Source organism: Pogoniulus pusillus, chromosome 24 (assembly GCF_015220805.1).
Source record: "Pogoniulus pusillus isolate bPogPus1 chromosome 24, bPogPus1.pri, whole genome shotgun sequence".
Taxonomy (NCBI): domain Eukaryota; kingdom Metazoa; phylum Chordata; class Aves; order Piciformes; family Lybiidae; genus Pogoniulus; species Pogoniulus pusillus.
Window position 1 is genome coordinate 13081484 of NC_087287.1, and position 12783 is coordinate 13094266.

The following is a 12783-nucleotide window of genomic DNA, read 5'->3' on the forward strand; positions in this document are numbered from 1 at the left end:
TGACCATGCCTTCTTTGAGATGCCCCTGTGCTCAGGGAATATCTTCAACCAGGCAGCAGATGTGACTCATTCCTGATGTGTGTAGATGTGCCCATATGCAAAGATATGCCAGCACCTGCCTTGTGGCACTGCTAACAGAGCAGAGCTAACAGCAAGAGAAGTATCTCTGTGGCTGACTGAGCTCTAGCATGGTCTCATTTCTGTCTCTACTACCTTGCAGAAGCTTACCAGTGACACATCTCTACCAAAGCCATTCTGAAAGTTTCAGGCTAACAGTAATGTCAGCAATGCAAGTTGCAGGGTTAGATGGCAAAAACGGAGCCAGGAGCCTTGCAGGAGCAAGCCCCAGTCCAGCAGGAGTCGTAGGTGCAATTCATCACAGGCAAAGGCTTTGCTGTCACACATCAGTGTTTGTTTTGAATTAGTGATGCTGGAGTTGAGGAACCTCTAGGAAGAAGAGCTGGGAAGTTTCTGCGTGCCTGCATTCAGGGAGTCTGCCATCCTTGAGCAGGAAGCAGGGCCACACTTATGTCCTAGGAAGCAAAACTGCCACTTAGTATTTTCTTGAGTCTCAAGTGCTGATCACCTGCAGAAGAGCAGTGGAGAAGCTGCACTTATCTGAGGTCTCCTGAATCAGGCAAGTACTCAATACACTATTTTGGCAAAATGGCACTTTCTCTTTGGAGGGTGGCTGTGAGGATTGGGGTTTGGAGCATTACTCATGTGGAGAGGCTGCACTTGCTGTGAGGTTCAGCAGGATCAGCCTGAAATCTTCACAACCCACCTGCCACAGCATGCTTGGACAGATCAAGTTTCTGATGACAGTGTAAGGAAGCAAGGCTGCTGGGACTTGACAGCTCTGGATGTACAGCTGTGCTTCCCCCTGTCACTGTGTGAGCCACCACGATTGAGTTCCCATGCTCAGTGCTCTGTCCCAGGATGATTGAGAAGGAACCAAGCTGCCAGCGAGATATGGTTTGGGTGAGGCACAGAGAGGAGCATCTTAGGTTCAGTGTCTAACTCCTGCTTCCTGAGCTAGAAACAGAAAGGTCTCTGCAAAATGAAGCTCCTAGAGCTACCTTCTGGAGCTTCTAGGAGCTCCTTACTACCAGTCTCTGGAGCTTCAGCCTGAGACCTCTCATCAGAGACGGTTGTGTCATGGATGAGGGGTTCCAGGTTATCCCAGATTTCCCAAGAAACCTACGAAGACCAAGATCCATCACAGGGGATGAACTGCATGGCCCTGGATGTCACCATTTCGTTATTCAATCCCATAAACCCTGCAAGCACTTTGAAAGTAAGCAGCGAGGTCGAGTCACTGTCCTTGCTCCCTTCTCCTTGCAGGGTAACCACGCAGGAGTACCCTGTAGGTCGTGGCCTTCACGGCCGTGGGCCACAGCGAATCTGGCCTGTTTGGGGCCTAGCTGGGAAACAGTGGGGGACAGGGGAGAGAACGAGCATTGGGGGTTTGGTGGGTTTTGGTTTGCCGGGGGGGGGAGGTTCTGGGAGGATTCTCATGTGTCCTGTATCTGTACTAGCCCTACGAGGAGAGGCTGAGGGAGCTGGGATTGGTTAGCCTGGAGAAGAGGAGGCTCAGGGGTGACCTTATTGCTGTCTACAACTACCTGAGGGGAGGTTGTGGCCAGGAGGAGGTTGCTCTCTTCTCTCAGGTGGCCAGCACCAGAACGAGAGGACACAGCCTCAAGCTGCACCAGGGGAGATTTAGGCTGGAGGTGAGGAGAAAGTTCTTCCCTGAGAGAGTCATTGGACACTGGAATGGGCTGCCCGGGGAGGTGGTGGAGTCGCCGTCCCTGGGGCAGTTCAAGGCAGGGTTGGACGTGGCACTTGGTGCCATGGTCTAGCCTTGAGCTCTGTGGTAAAGGGTTGGACTTGATGATCTGTGAGGTCTCTTCCAACCTTGGTGATACTGTGATGTTTGCTGTGTCTGTTCCTGCACATTTTGCAATACCTCTCTGTATTTTTTTTCCCAGTTCAGCAAGAGTGTTATTATTTTACTGCCCTTTTTCCTTAGAAAGAGAATAAAGTAAGATAATCTCAGTCTTTCATGCTCTTGTGGGACTGGACCTGATCAGCCTAAGTCCCTTCCAGTCCTTATTTATGTCTATTTTTGGTCATTTTTCCTGGGAGAACTCAGGAGCTGAGAATGCATCCCATGGCATAAGAGCAGGGCTGGTCATCTGCCTGGCCCTGCAGCGAGGGCAAAGGTCAGGAGATGCTAACACAGGCCAGAGGGCAATGAAACCACAAAGGCGTGGCCCTGGGAACCCGAGAGCAAGCCAATGTTTGCAGGGAAAGGCAGGAAACCACTGTGTGATCTGACGGGAGACTCGATCGATACAGCAGCTGGAAAAGGTGGAGGTGCTGGGCAAGTCGTGCTGAGCTTTGTGGTTCCCTGAGAGGGAAACCCCGAGTGGATTTGAAGGGCGTTTTATGTGTGTGTAAAGTGGTGATCAACTGTGTCACAGTGTGCAGGTGTGGATGGAGCACCTGGGAGCAGAGCAGACCCTGTGCTGCCTGCAGCTGGCAGAGGCGGGAGAGGCGTTTCCAAGAGACCCCTGACCTCCTGCACAGCCCTGCCACTGAGCGTCCGCGGTGCACTCCAGGCAGCGCAGGTGGGAGCCATGAAGTGCAGATTGGTTCTTGGTCCTGCTCTGCTCAGGTGGAGGCCGGCTGGATGCCACACCGGCACCCCCGCCCTGGAGCAAACCCAGGGGCTGCATGCTGCGCAGGAGCAGGGCCTGGACTGGGCTATGCAGGGCGGTTTTGCTGCACTCCAAGTGGCCCTGGAGGAGCCCATATGCAGCGCAGGGGCGGCAGGGGGTGCGGCGGCGGGACGACTGGCGGGACCCTGTCCCCAGCGTGGGGTCACTCCGTCTGCCCACAGCCAGGTGCCGTCTCTGCCCCTGCCCGCAGGGAATGTGATCGTCGTCCGGCTGGAGTATCCCAATGGAGAGGGCGAGGGAGCGGCGGCGGGCGGGAGCCATCTGATGTCAGAGCGCTGGACCCGTATCTGTGGCAACCGGCGCAGATAAATAACTAACTCACGCGTGTGCGGGGCCGAGGGCGGGCCCGCAGCTCCGGGCAGCCTCCGCTGAATATCTCTTAAGCTGCTTAGCACCCCTGCTCCAGTTTGTCACCTGAGCGACTTTGTGCCTGCCGGGCGGCTGGGAGCATCCTGCCCCGAGCCATTGCGCAGGGACCCCGAGAGCCTCCCGCTGCCTCCTTCCCTCCCTCCCTCCATCCCTCCTTCCCTCCCCGGAACGGGTAGTGGTTTGGTCCGTGCACCCCGAGCTCGATGCGAAGCTGCTGCTGGGCACTGACTCCTGCCCCATCGTGCCAGGCCAGAGGCGTCCACCTGCTTCCCAGCTCTGGGCCCGTCCTCGGGAGAGTGTTGGGATCCCCAGCCCAGCGGTCTGTGCCTGCAGGAGCCCAGCGATGCTGGAAGCGCCGTAGTCAAGCTGGAGATGGATGGAGTCGGCAGCAACAGGACCATGTCTTACAGTAGATGGAGTTACAACAGGTATCGTCTTTCTTGGTTGTTTTGGGTTGGTTTTATTCGGGTGTTTTTTTGTTTGTTTGTTTAGTTTTGTTCGTTTGTCTTTTGTTTGGGGTTTTGTGTTGTTTGTTTTTAAGCTGTTTTGATTTGGTTTTCTGTTCTCCTTGGCACTGTAAAACTAGGAAGCTGCTTGTGTGAACTGGGCCAGAGAGCTGTCCTTAGGAAAACCCAAAGCTCTCCTGCCTCTGCGCTTGCAGAGTGACAGACACCTGGGCACCCCGGTGTTTGCTGTGTCTGACTGGAAGCCAGGCTGCTGTGGCAGCACTGGGGCTGCTCCCAACCTCCAGCAGTTGGGACACCAGGCTGCCCTTGCTGAGCAGGGTGACTGGGATTCAGTGAATGCCTGAGCACTTTTGAAAGGTGATCTCTAGTAATGACTGTTCAGAGCTGGCACCTAGGTATCTTTTACCAAGATACACTGAAGCTGGAGAAAGGAAGGGGCCAGGAAACCAGGATGTGGCTAAGGAGTGCTATTTCCACACAGAAGCTGTAAGAACAGTATGCACAGCCCAGGTACCACAGAGCTGAGTGGCTGAATCACACTGAAACAGCTGAAACATTCACACTGTGTTACACAGCAAGTTGCAGCTGTGGTTTGTGTGTTTTTCCTCTTCTGTGGAACAGAAAATTATGGTAGTGCTAGTTTTGCTTTTATGTGATTCATAGTTGTGACTGACAGGTTCTTCAAGCCTAGATTAAAAAGGAAAGGCACAAACTTTTTTACTTCTTGCCTGTGTAAATGTTACAGCTGAAATGTGAGCCAGATGCTCAGCAGTGTTAGCATCTCCCTGAATCACTGCAGCAAGCCACCACAATACTCTGAAGAAATAAGCTTTGGAAGCAGTTTGCAGTGCTTAAACACACATTGGATTGCCCACACTGCCTGCGTGTGTGGGATTATATGGTTTATACATGCATCTAGAGAGTTACACTTGTTTTCAGCAGAAAATACACACAGGTGCATACAGAGGTGGCAGCAGCAAGAGAGAAATGTGTCTGTGTTTATGTATATGCAAAGCTGAGTTACACAACAAGCCATGGTTCTATCTGTATGCTCTCCCACACTAGATGCTTCTTGTCCGATGTCATGTCCTCAGAAGCAGCAGCACTGAGTAGTGCTGTAGGTACAGCTCAGGTCTGTCCCATGCAGTCCAAGTTTGCAGCAGTTCTGATACCTTAACCTGGCAGTAAACAATCCAGAAATGTCACAGACACTCCTCTTGGATGCTTTCTCCTAGTGCTGTGGCCTTCGGGTTTACCCTCATGTATTGCTTGTGATCTGCTTCCGAGTCTTCTGCATCCTTGCCCTGGCAGTCGATGATTCCTGTCTGTTAGCCACGCACCCATGCTGCACTTGTCTGCCTGCCCTGCTTGGCTTTCATCCTTCATCTTGGGGCAGAAATGCAGTATATTCAGCACCCAGGCTGTTTTTTGCTGGCCAGTTTCTAGATTTGGAGGCTTTCCCTAAGAAATCCAAGCTCTATGAACCAATGCCTGTGCACTATGTGTGTTTTTCAGTGCCAGGAGTGAATCGATGCTTTGACTCCCAGTCCTCCCTTTCTGAAAAATGGTGCAGAGTTGTTGTTACACTCTCTGCCTGTCCTCACCACAATCCTCTTGCTCCCAGGCCTATGACAGGAGAAGGAGCTCTTTCGTATCCCAAACCCCAATGGCTGTTGTTTGCATTTGGAGCATGTTCACTGCCTTATCTTTGATCTCGCTGAGCAAGAGCAGAAAAAAGGTCTGAGGGAGTTTTCTCCCATGGAGGGAAGGAAACTGGAGGTGCTTTTTTGGGGCATCTTAGAGCATCTGTGGTGTGCACCAAAGCCCATGGACATGAGCTCTCCCTTGGGCTCTGTTCCATGAGGCATCAGATGCCTTTCTGATCTGCAGGCTGTTACTCTGCTGTGACTGCTTACATGATTGTTGGGGCTTGGATAGGCATGTGAAGCTATTGCACTGTTTCATGAAAGTTGCACTCTAGTGCAGCAGGTTGTAGGAGCTTTTCTGCTCAAGCTAAATAACATGATCTATTCCTTCTATGAGGGACCCTTGCAACTTCAGGTGAGCAACACCGATACTTTTAATGCAGGATTAATGTTGCTTAGCTGATTTACAAGAATCTTGTGAAAATAAGTGATAAATGAGATTATTTCTTCTCCCCAATGGCCACAAAAGGTCACCTGGGGTAGCTGCCTTGTGGATGAGTGCTTTGGACCCAAGTTCTTTTGATGCTGGTTGGCAGCAAAGAGAGCATAATTGGTATGATCTTGTTGAGTAAAGACATAGTATTTACAATTTGTAGCTCTCTTACTCATTACAGTGTGACCAGAAGAATCCACTGAGCCTCTATGCTTGTCCCCACCATTTCCCTGGGGCAGGAGTGCTTAGACACATACCTGTCTCCGTGGGGCAGCTCTGTGAGCAGCCAAAGGCTGTGCAGCAGCCAATAACTGCTTCTCTGGATGCACGCCCAGGTTTCTCCTCTTGGTGTTGTCCTCTGTGAATCAGCACTGCAGCTACAGAGGGACAGGGCCAATGGAGCAGTCACTGCCTTGCATAAATACCACTTCATGCACCATTGTGAAAAATGCTCATTGTCAACTACATCAGATGAAGGGAATTAAACAGAGGCTTTGGCTGCCAAACTCTGTAAGATACATGATGGTAGAAATCCACGGCAAAGAGGAGAGCTGCTTGGCTGCAGCATGCAGATGTTTTCTACTGAGCTTTATCCGGTGTTTGTTGTGTATCTCAGTGCTTGGCCCTGTGGTTGAGCTCTTTCCTTAGACTTGCTCTCCAGGAATTCTCTGTAGGAGAAGCACTGCTCTTTCCTGCAAGCAGCTAGTATAATGAAGTTCAAGTCCAAACACTGACTGCAAAACTTGAGGTGGGGGAGCACCATGCAATGAGAAGAATCTGCCCATCACAGTTCACCTCAGCTATTGTTCTAACCAAGGAATGTTTTTTTTCCCTTCCCACAAACTAGATAAGTGTGCATCTGAAAAAGAAGCAAGTGCAACATTAGAAGGCCCTTATTGGTCAGATGTGGTATTTCCATGCCTGATTTGCTGGCCTTCATAGAATCACAGAATCAACCAGGCTGGAAGAGACCTCCAAGATCATCCAGCCCAACCTAGCACTCAGCCCTATCCAGTCAACCAGACCATGGCATTAAGTGCCTCAGCCAGGCTTTTCTTGAACACCTCCAGGGATGGCAACTCCACCACCTCCCTGGGCAGCCCATTCCAATGCCAATCACTCTCTCTGTGAAGAACTTCATCCTAACATCCAGCCTATACTTCTCCCAGCACATAAAAGGCCAGCCTTATTTAAGGCATGTCTTTGCCTTCCATCCATTTCATGCTGTGATAATTTTCTTGTCACTCTGGAAGTTGCCAGCCAAAAACATAGGAGAGGCAGCAATTTAAACAAAACCAAGGATATTCTGAAAGTCTTAGAAACACTTGGAACTTAGGGAGCCAGATGGCTAATTCCTACAGTAAGATAATGACGTCTTTTACCCTCTGCCCTCAGTGATAGGCTATTTTCTGGACACTGACTACTCATTTCTATTCAGTTCTTTTCCTCTTGAGCAATGTGCCACCTGCTCATCTTGCCCATGGACTATGGGTATGCAAAATGCTTGTCTTGCAGAGCCGAGCCAAACCTGCCCTTTTCATGTTCTCTGTTTCCAGTGCCAAGAGACATTGCTGAATCCAGGCTCTGGAAGAATACAGTTCAGGGAAGGGTGTAGGATTCAGTCAGCCTGTAGACACAGGAGACCAGTGTGAGGGCAAATACAGGGGTAAATGCTGCAGATTGGGAATCTGCAGCAGGCTGTTGGGAAAAGAGTGCAAGGCAGCAGTGAACTGCAGGATTTCACAAGGTTTTCCAGGTGTCATTAGACTATGCATGGCTCTTATGGGGAGGGCCACAACTGAACACCTACTCTTAAAGGATTTTCTCAGAAGGGAAAGTTTTGCAGCAGGTTAGAGCTATGCAAGAGCAAAGATGTTAGTGTTGCCTCTTTTTAAAAGCACAACAAAATGTCACCTAGGGAGTCAGTAAGAGCCCCAGTGGCCTTCCTCCTTCCTCGTATTGCTTCCTGAGACCAATGCATTCGCAGTTCTTTTCCCCTATCCTCCTTGCTTTGTTTCCATTGTTATCTTCTATTTTTCACTGGAGGGCTTTAGTGCAGCCATATCAGGTTCACCAATTGCCATATTTGTGATAAATGTAGGTTTTATCTACTGACATTTGGTAGTATATTTTGGGGAACTTACTCCCCGGATGCTTCAGCTGCTGGAGACAGCTGAAAACTTTTTCTATTGATCTGTGTCTTTGGTCTGTTTTGGATATCAGCATTGTTTGTGGTTTCCTTTTGAAGCTGTTGTTTTGCCTTTTATATCCTCTTTGCATTTTTTTATCCTGTGGCTGTATTTGGGTCATGATGTTGGAGGGGTTCAATCTTAGATCTTGTTTTTGAAAGTTTTTAAACTCCTTTACCTTGATCTTTTCTGAGACATGCTGTCATCAATAAGTAAATAGGGATTGTCCTCCAAACCCCATCAGAAAGGACTCTCTTAGAAGAAACTTCTTCCTTCTCTCCTTTGAAGTAGCACATACACCTGCCTTCCTAGGCTTGCTGAAGCAAGCACACTTTGACTTCACCAAAGAGCAGCTTCTCTCCATCAGTCCTGTCTCCTGATCTGCTCCTGGGAGACGAACTCTACACAATGCCCTGAACCTCTTTTGATAGTGGTGAGTAATCCTGCTCCTAAAGGGAGGAAGCAAATTGAGGAGAAAGTCCTTTAGCCACTGACACCCTTCTCTGCCATACTGTGTTCTTAGGTGTTTCCTCCTGGACTAGAAACCTTTATAGCTTTGGACAAAGTACCTGGAGGAGCAAGAAGTGGAAACTGTTTTGTGGGTCAAAAGAAGAGGTAGAATCAGACAACTCTCAGGTGAAGCCAGAATAAAACTTTCATGCAATGGATAAACTTATGCACCAACACCACACGTTTAGTTTGTTGTCCATTATTTTTATTTCATAACAAAGTATAATAACTGCAGTTCTGGAGGAGAACCTAGAGTTTGGGAAAGAGGTTTCCTCCTTTGAATCACCTCACTAGGCATAATCTGCAGGAGCGCTTATGTGCATCCTCCCATGCTCAGGAGAACGTTTTGCGTTGGTTGGAGGCACATCCTTGGGAGGTGTGAATTCTCCAGAGACTGTGGGAGAGAGAGGTGTGGGAGAGGAAAATTCAGATCCCACTTTGCTGAAAAGGACATGTTAAAGCTTCTTAAACAGAAGCAGCCTGGTAAAATATTCTGAACCTCCTGTATAGCTCATGTACAGCATTGCAATTGGAAAACTCACATATAGCATTGCAAAAGGGGCAACAAGAAAGCAGCATAAATGGCTCTGAAGAGAATGAAATGTGATATGCCATCAGAAATGCTGCTCTGATAATCTCTTCGTAGCACTCTTCTCTTTTCTTGTTCTTTGGTCTTATTGCACCCTCTATGTGAATCCCTTTTGTTACCATATCTAAAGTACGTGCTAAGTGCCTTGTTGTCAGTGCTGGGGCAAAAAACTGACGGTCCCTTCTGTGCCTGAATATGTGCACCATACAAGGAAGATGGAACAGCACAGCTCTGAGCTGTCAGATACTCTTTACGCTCTCGCTGCAGCTTTCAGAATTAGATTATATCTTAAGAAAAATCAACCACACCTCTCACAGTCTGCACTATGGTCAAAAGAGTTTTTTTTTTTCTCCAGTACATAATTTGGGTGGATGTTACTACTAATGGCAGTCTGAGAAATAATGCTCCTGGGTAAGAACCAACAGAGGCCACTTTTCTCCCTCAGAAATGATTGGGACAGAAGAGCAGACCTGACTGTTGACATGGTGGCACGTGGCAGGTGCGCTAGCTGTGGCAGGCTTTGGGGGTTCTGGGAAAGCTTACTCATCACTAATTTTAGGGAGTGTTTCTCCAAGAAGAAAAATACTCTGTTCTGTTCTTTGCAAACAATGGCCAAAGCTCTTTCCCTCCCCTCCTGCTTTTCTTTCTTTTTGTTTTTGCTGTACCCAAACAGGTAGGGTCTCTCAGTCCACTTCAAGTGCCAAGTTATCCAGCACCTCTTTATTTCAGTATATCCACAGCCAGCACTTTCTAGAGAAGGTTGAAACAAAGGTAGCAGCAGGTTTGCCTTCCTAAAACTTTGGAAGTCTGTTGCCTCTGGCTCAATGCTCCTGGCTGGTGGCAAGTGCAGTACATCGAGCAGGCATGGACCACCCCAGAGACATCCCAATAAGGGAAGCCTGCAAGAAGGAGGGTTCACTGCTGACGTGAGAAAAAGTCCTGGCACCCTACTTACCCTCAAGTGCACCAGGCCAGCAAAGAGTGCCAATTTATGCCTGTTGAGTTCTGTTTATTTGTTTCTGACAGTGAAAAACTCCTCTGCTTAGAGCATGGTCTAGCCTTGAGCTCTGTGGTAAAGGGTTGGACTTGATGATCTGTGAGGTCTCTTCCAACCCTGATGATACTGTGATACTGTGATTTGAGATGCCCAAACTGAGTAGCCACCTGTGTTTGCAGAAGAGAAGGATGTTAGTCAACACTTGGATCTATCTGAAAGCTGAGGTCAAGAACAGGGCAAGATTTCAACAGTTGGTATGAAAACAAAGAAAGAACAGGGCAAGATTTCAACAGTTGGTGTGAAAACAAAGATGCTCCTGGAGGACTGCAGGCCTTTGATTCTCAAAATTACAACAGATCAGCTCAAAACCCATTAAGCAAATATTTTTAAATAGTAATTAGTCTCTAGCAGTCTACTATCAGCCAGATAAGTTACTTTGATAAAAAAATGGAATCCCTTGGTTTTGTAAGCTTGCTGTGATGTGTGTTTGATTTCTTCTACCCTCCTGGTGTGGCAATAATCTTCCAGTAATGCTTAGATGCTGTTACTCCAGAGATAGTGCTCTTCTCTTTTGGGAAGTCCAGTTCACTTTGAAATCTCACTCTTTCATGTACCACCCCAGCATCCTCCTTCATGCTGTGCAGTTTTGCTGTCAGTGATGTAATAACTCTTTAGAGCTTCTACTCTTAAACTGTCAATCTATGCTTTCTTAGTTGTGCAAGCTTACCTAGATTCACTTCTCTCTTTGCAGAGTTTTCTGGTAATCCTTTAAAACATATTTTATTTGAAGTTAAACTTTTCCAGGTTTATAATCCCACTCAAAAATCCTGTTGCAGCATCTACTGCTGTATCTTTGAGCATCTTCTGAAGTATCAAAGCCAACTCCTCAATGCCTTATGTGGCTTTCCTATGGGCATTCATGGATCTTGTTTTGCAGAGCTGTAACCTGACATCCTGCCAACACAGAGGGAATCTGGTCACTTAAATGTGCTCCCAGAAAGCTGAGGGAGTCTGGGGCTGTGTAGGGCAGCTGGCCAGGCTTGATTAGCAGAGGATAGTCACCAGACAGTCATTTCAGGAGGGTTTGGCTCCACACAGAACATTTTGCCTGTCTGCAGGATGCTTGCTTTTCTAATATTGAAACTGCATTTGTACCTTACTCATCCCTGGATTATTATGTGTTGTTTCTTCCCATGTGGTACTATTGAAGTGCCACTGTGTGAGCTTCCCCAGGCCAATGCTGCTGCTTCAAGTTAATTTATTGCTCCATTGTACATTTTTTTAACATCTTAGATGGAACAAATGAAGTGGCATTATGCTGAAACAGTGCATTCAGACCTGAACAGACTTCTTGGTAGGATGGTGCCAACAAATTTAAAGGAAGAAATAAAGAGAGGGACCAGTAGGGAAACTGGGAGCTGGTCACTATTAAACATCTGCTGTGTCTCACCAGAGAGCAGGGGAGTTGTTTTTTATGTACTGTTGCCTACCAACAATGACATGTCTGGTCAGTGGATTTAGTTGGTTTTAAATGGATAGGTCTAAATGAATCTCAGGCACACTGTAGATTGCCTTCTGGGTAGTTTCTAGTCTGGTCTTACAATGAGTGAGTGATGGTTGGGATATAATAATGAGAAGGGTTCTGAGAGGGAACCAAGGAGCAATGTGACTGGAACTGAGCTCCAGCATACTGCATGAACAGAGGCTTTTAAGGTATTTGCAGTAGCTCTCCTTATCTGACAAACTGTGCTTCAGACAGGACTAAAATCCAGACACTGGTCTTATCTTGGAAGCTAGGATTTGCCCTGGACACTGGAGAGGGCTGTGGTTTTCTTCTCAGGTGTGTTGTTTGGTGTGTACAAACATATTGCCACAGTTTCCCAGTAATTGCCCAGTTATCCACACCCCTACTACTACCACCATCAGCTAAAATTTCACCCCTTTCATCTCAAACATGCACCATATAAGCTTCTTTTTCTCTCTGGCATGCCTTGTTTTTCTTCTCTCCTTGCTAGAAATGCCTTGCAAATGCATTTAATTATTAGTGATTTCAAAATTCAGTTTGGGCCACTCACACAAGAGGCATAGGAGCCAGTCTGGGCTATGAACCCAGGTTGAGGGCAAAACCCATTTAAGTCCCTCCTTACAACCCTTCTGTTCTTCTGCTAATCACAGTAAGAAGATTAGCTTCAAGAGCATGAGATGTTGAATACTACAGTCAGAGATGTTCATATCAGACTCTGGGCTATTTTCATTCATCCTTTTGCAAATATAAAAGGATTTCCAAAGCAACAGGCCAGCTGAGATCCAACCCAATTTATTCATGCTTGGAATAGATGTAGTATATATATGGTAAGAAAAGGAACTTTCCACTCAAAAATAAGAACTAGCCTTAAATCAGAGCTGAGATATAATGATCCAGGCTTGCTGAAAAACAGAACTTTTGCTCCCACTGAAAGGAGTTGTATCATGCAGATTTAATTTGCTTTCTTTTATGAAAATTAATGAACATCCATGCAATATTTCATACTCTGTCAGTGTCTGAATTGTGCCTTCTGCCAAGGTGCACTCCTCCCATCAGCTTCTGCTGCAGGTGAGCTGCTCTTTGCAAGGGAACTGAAGCTAAGCCACAGCTATTTCTGTTCATGATTTTTGGAGCTCTTAGAGCTGAACTTCAGCCTGACTGTAGGGGTTATTAAATCAATCATCCTAAACATGCTGCAGTTCAGGGTAAATACACTGCCTTTTGCTTGGGAGGCTGCAGGGGAAGGCAGTGATA

General features: G+C 47.5%; 1 protein-coding gene across 6 annotated transcripts in view; it reads left to right on the forward strand.

Moving 5' to 3' along the window:
* Positions 1–3144: 3144 nt before the first annotated feature.
* TUB (TUB bipartite transcription factor) overlaps positions 3145–12783 on the forward strand; it is a 140864-nt gene continuing 131225 nt past the window's right edge. For 2 of the 6 annotated variants that reach the window (XM_064163660.1, XM_064163663.1), the window contains exon 1: positions 3145–3541. In XM_064163660.1, coding sequence (XP_064019730.1) covers positions 3486–3541 — 56 coding nt within the window. In that variant the 5' untranslated portion in view covers positions 3145–3485. The remainder of the gene's footprint in view (positions 3542–12783) is intronic. The other 4 variants (XM_064163661.1, XM_064163664.1, XM_064163666.1 and 1 more) reach the window with 2 other exon arrangements.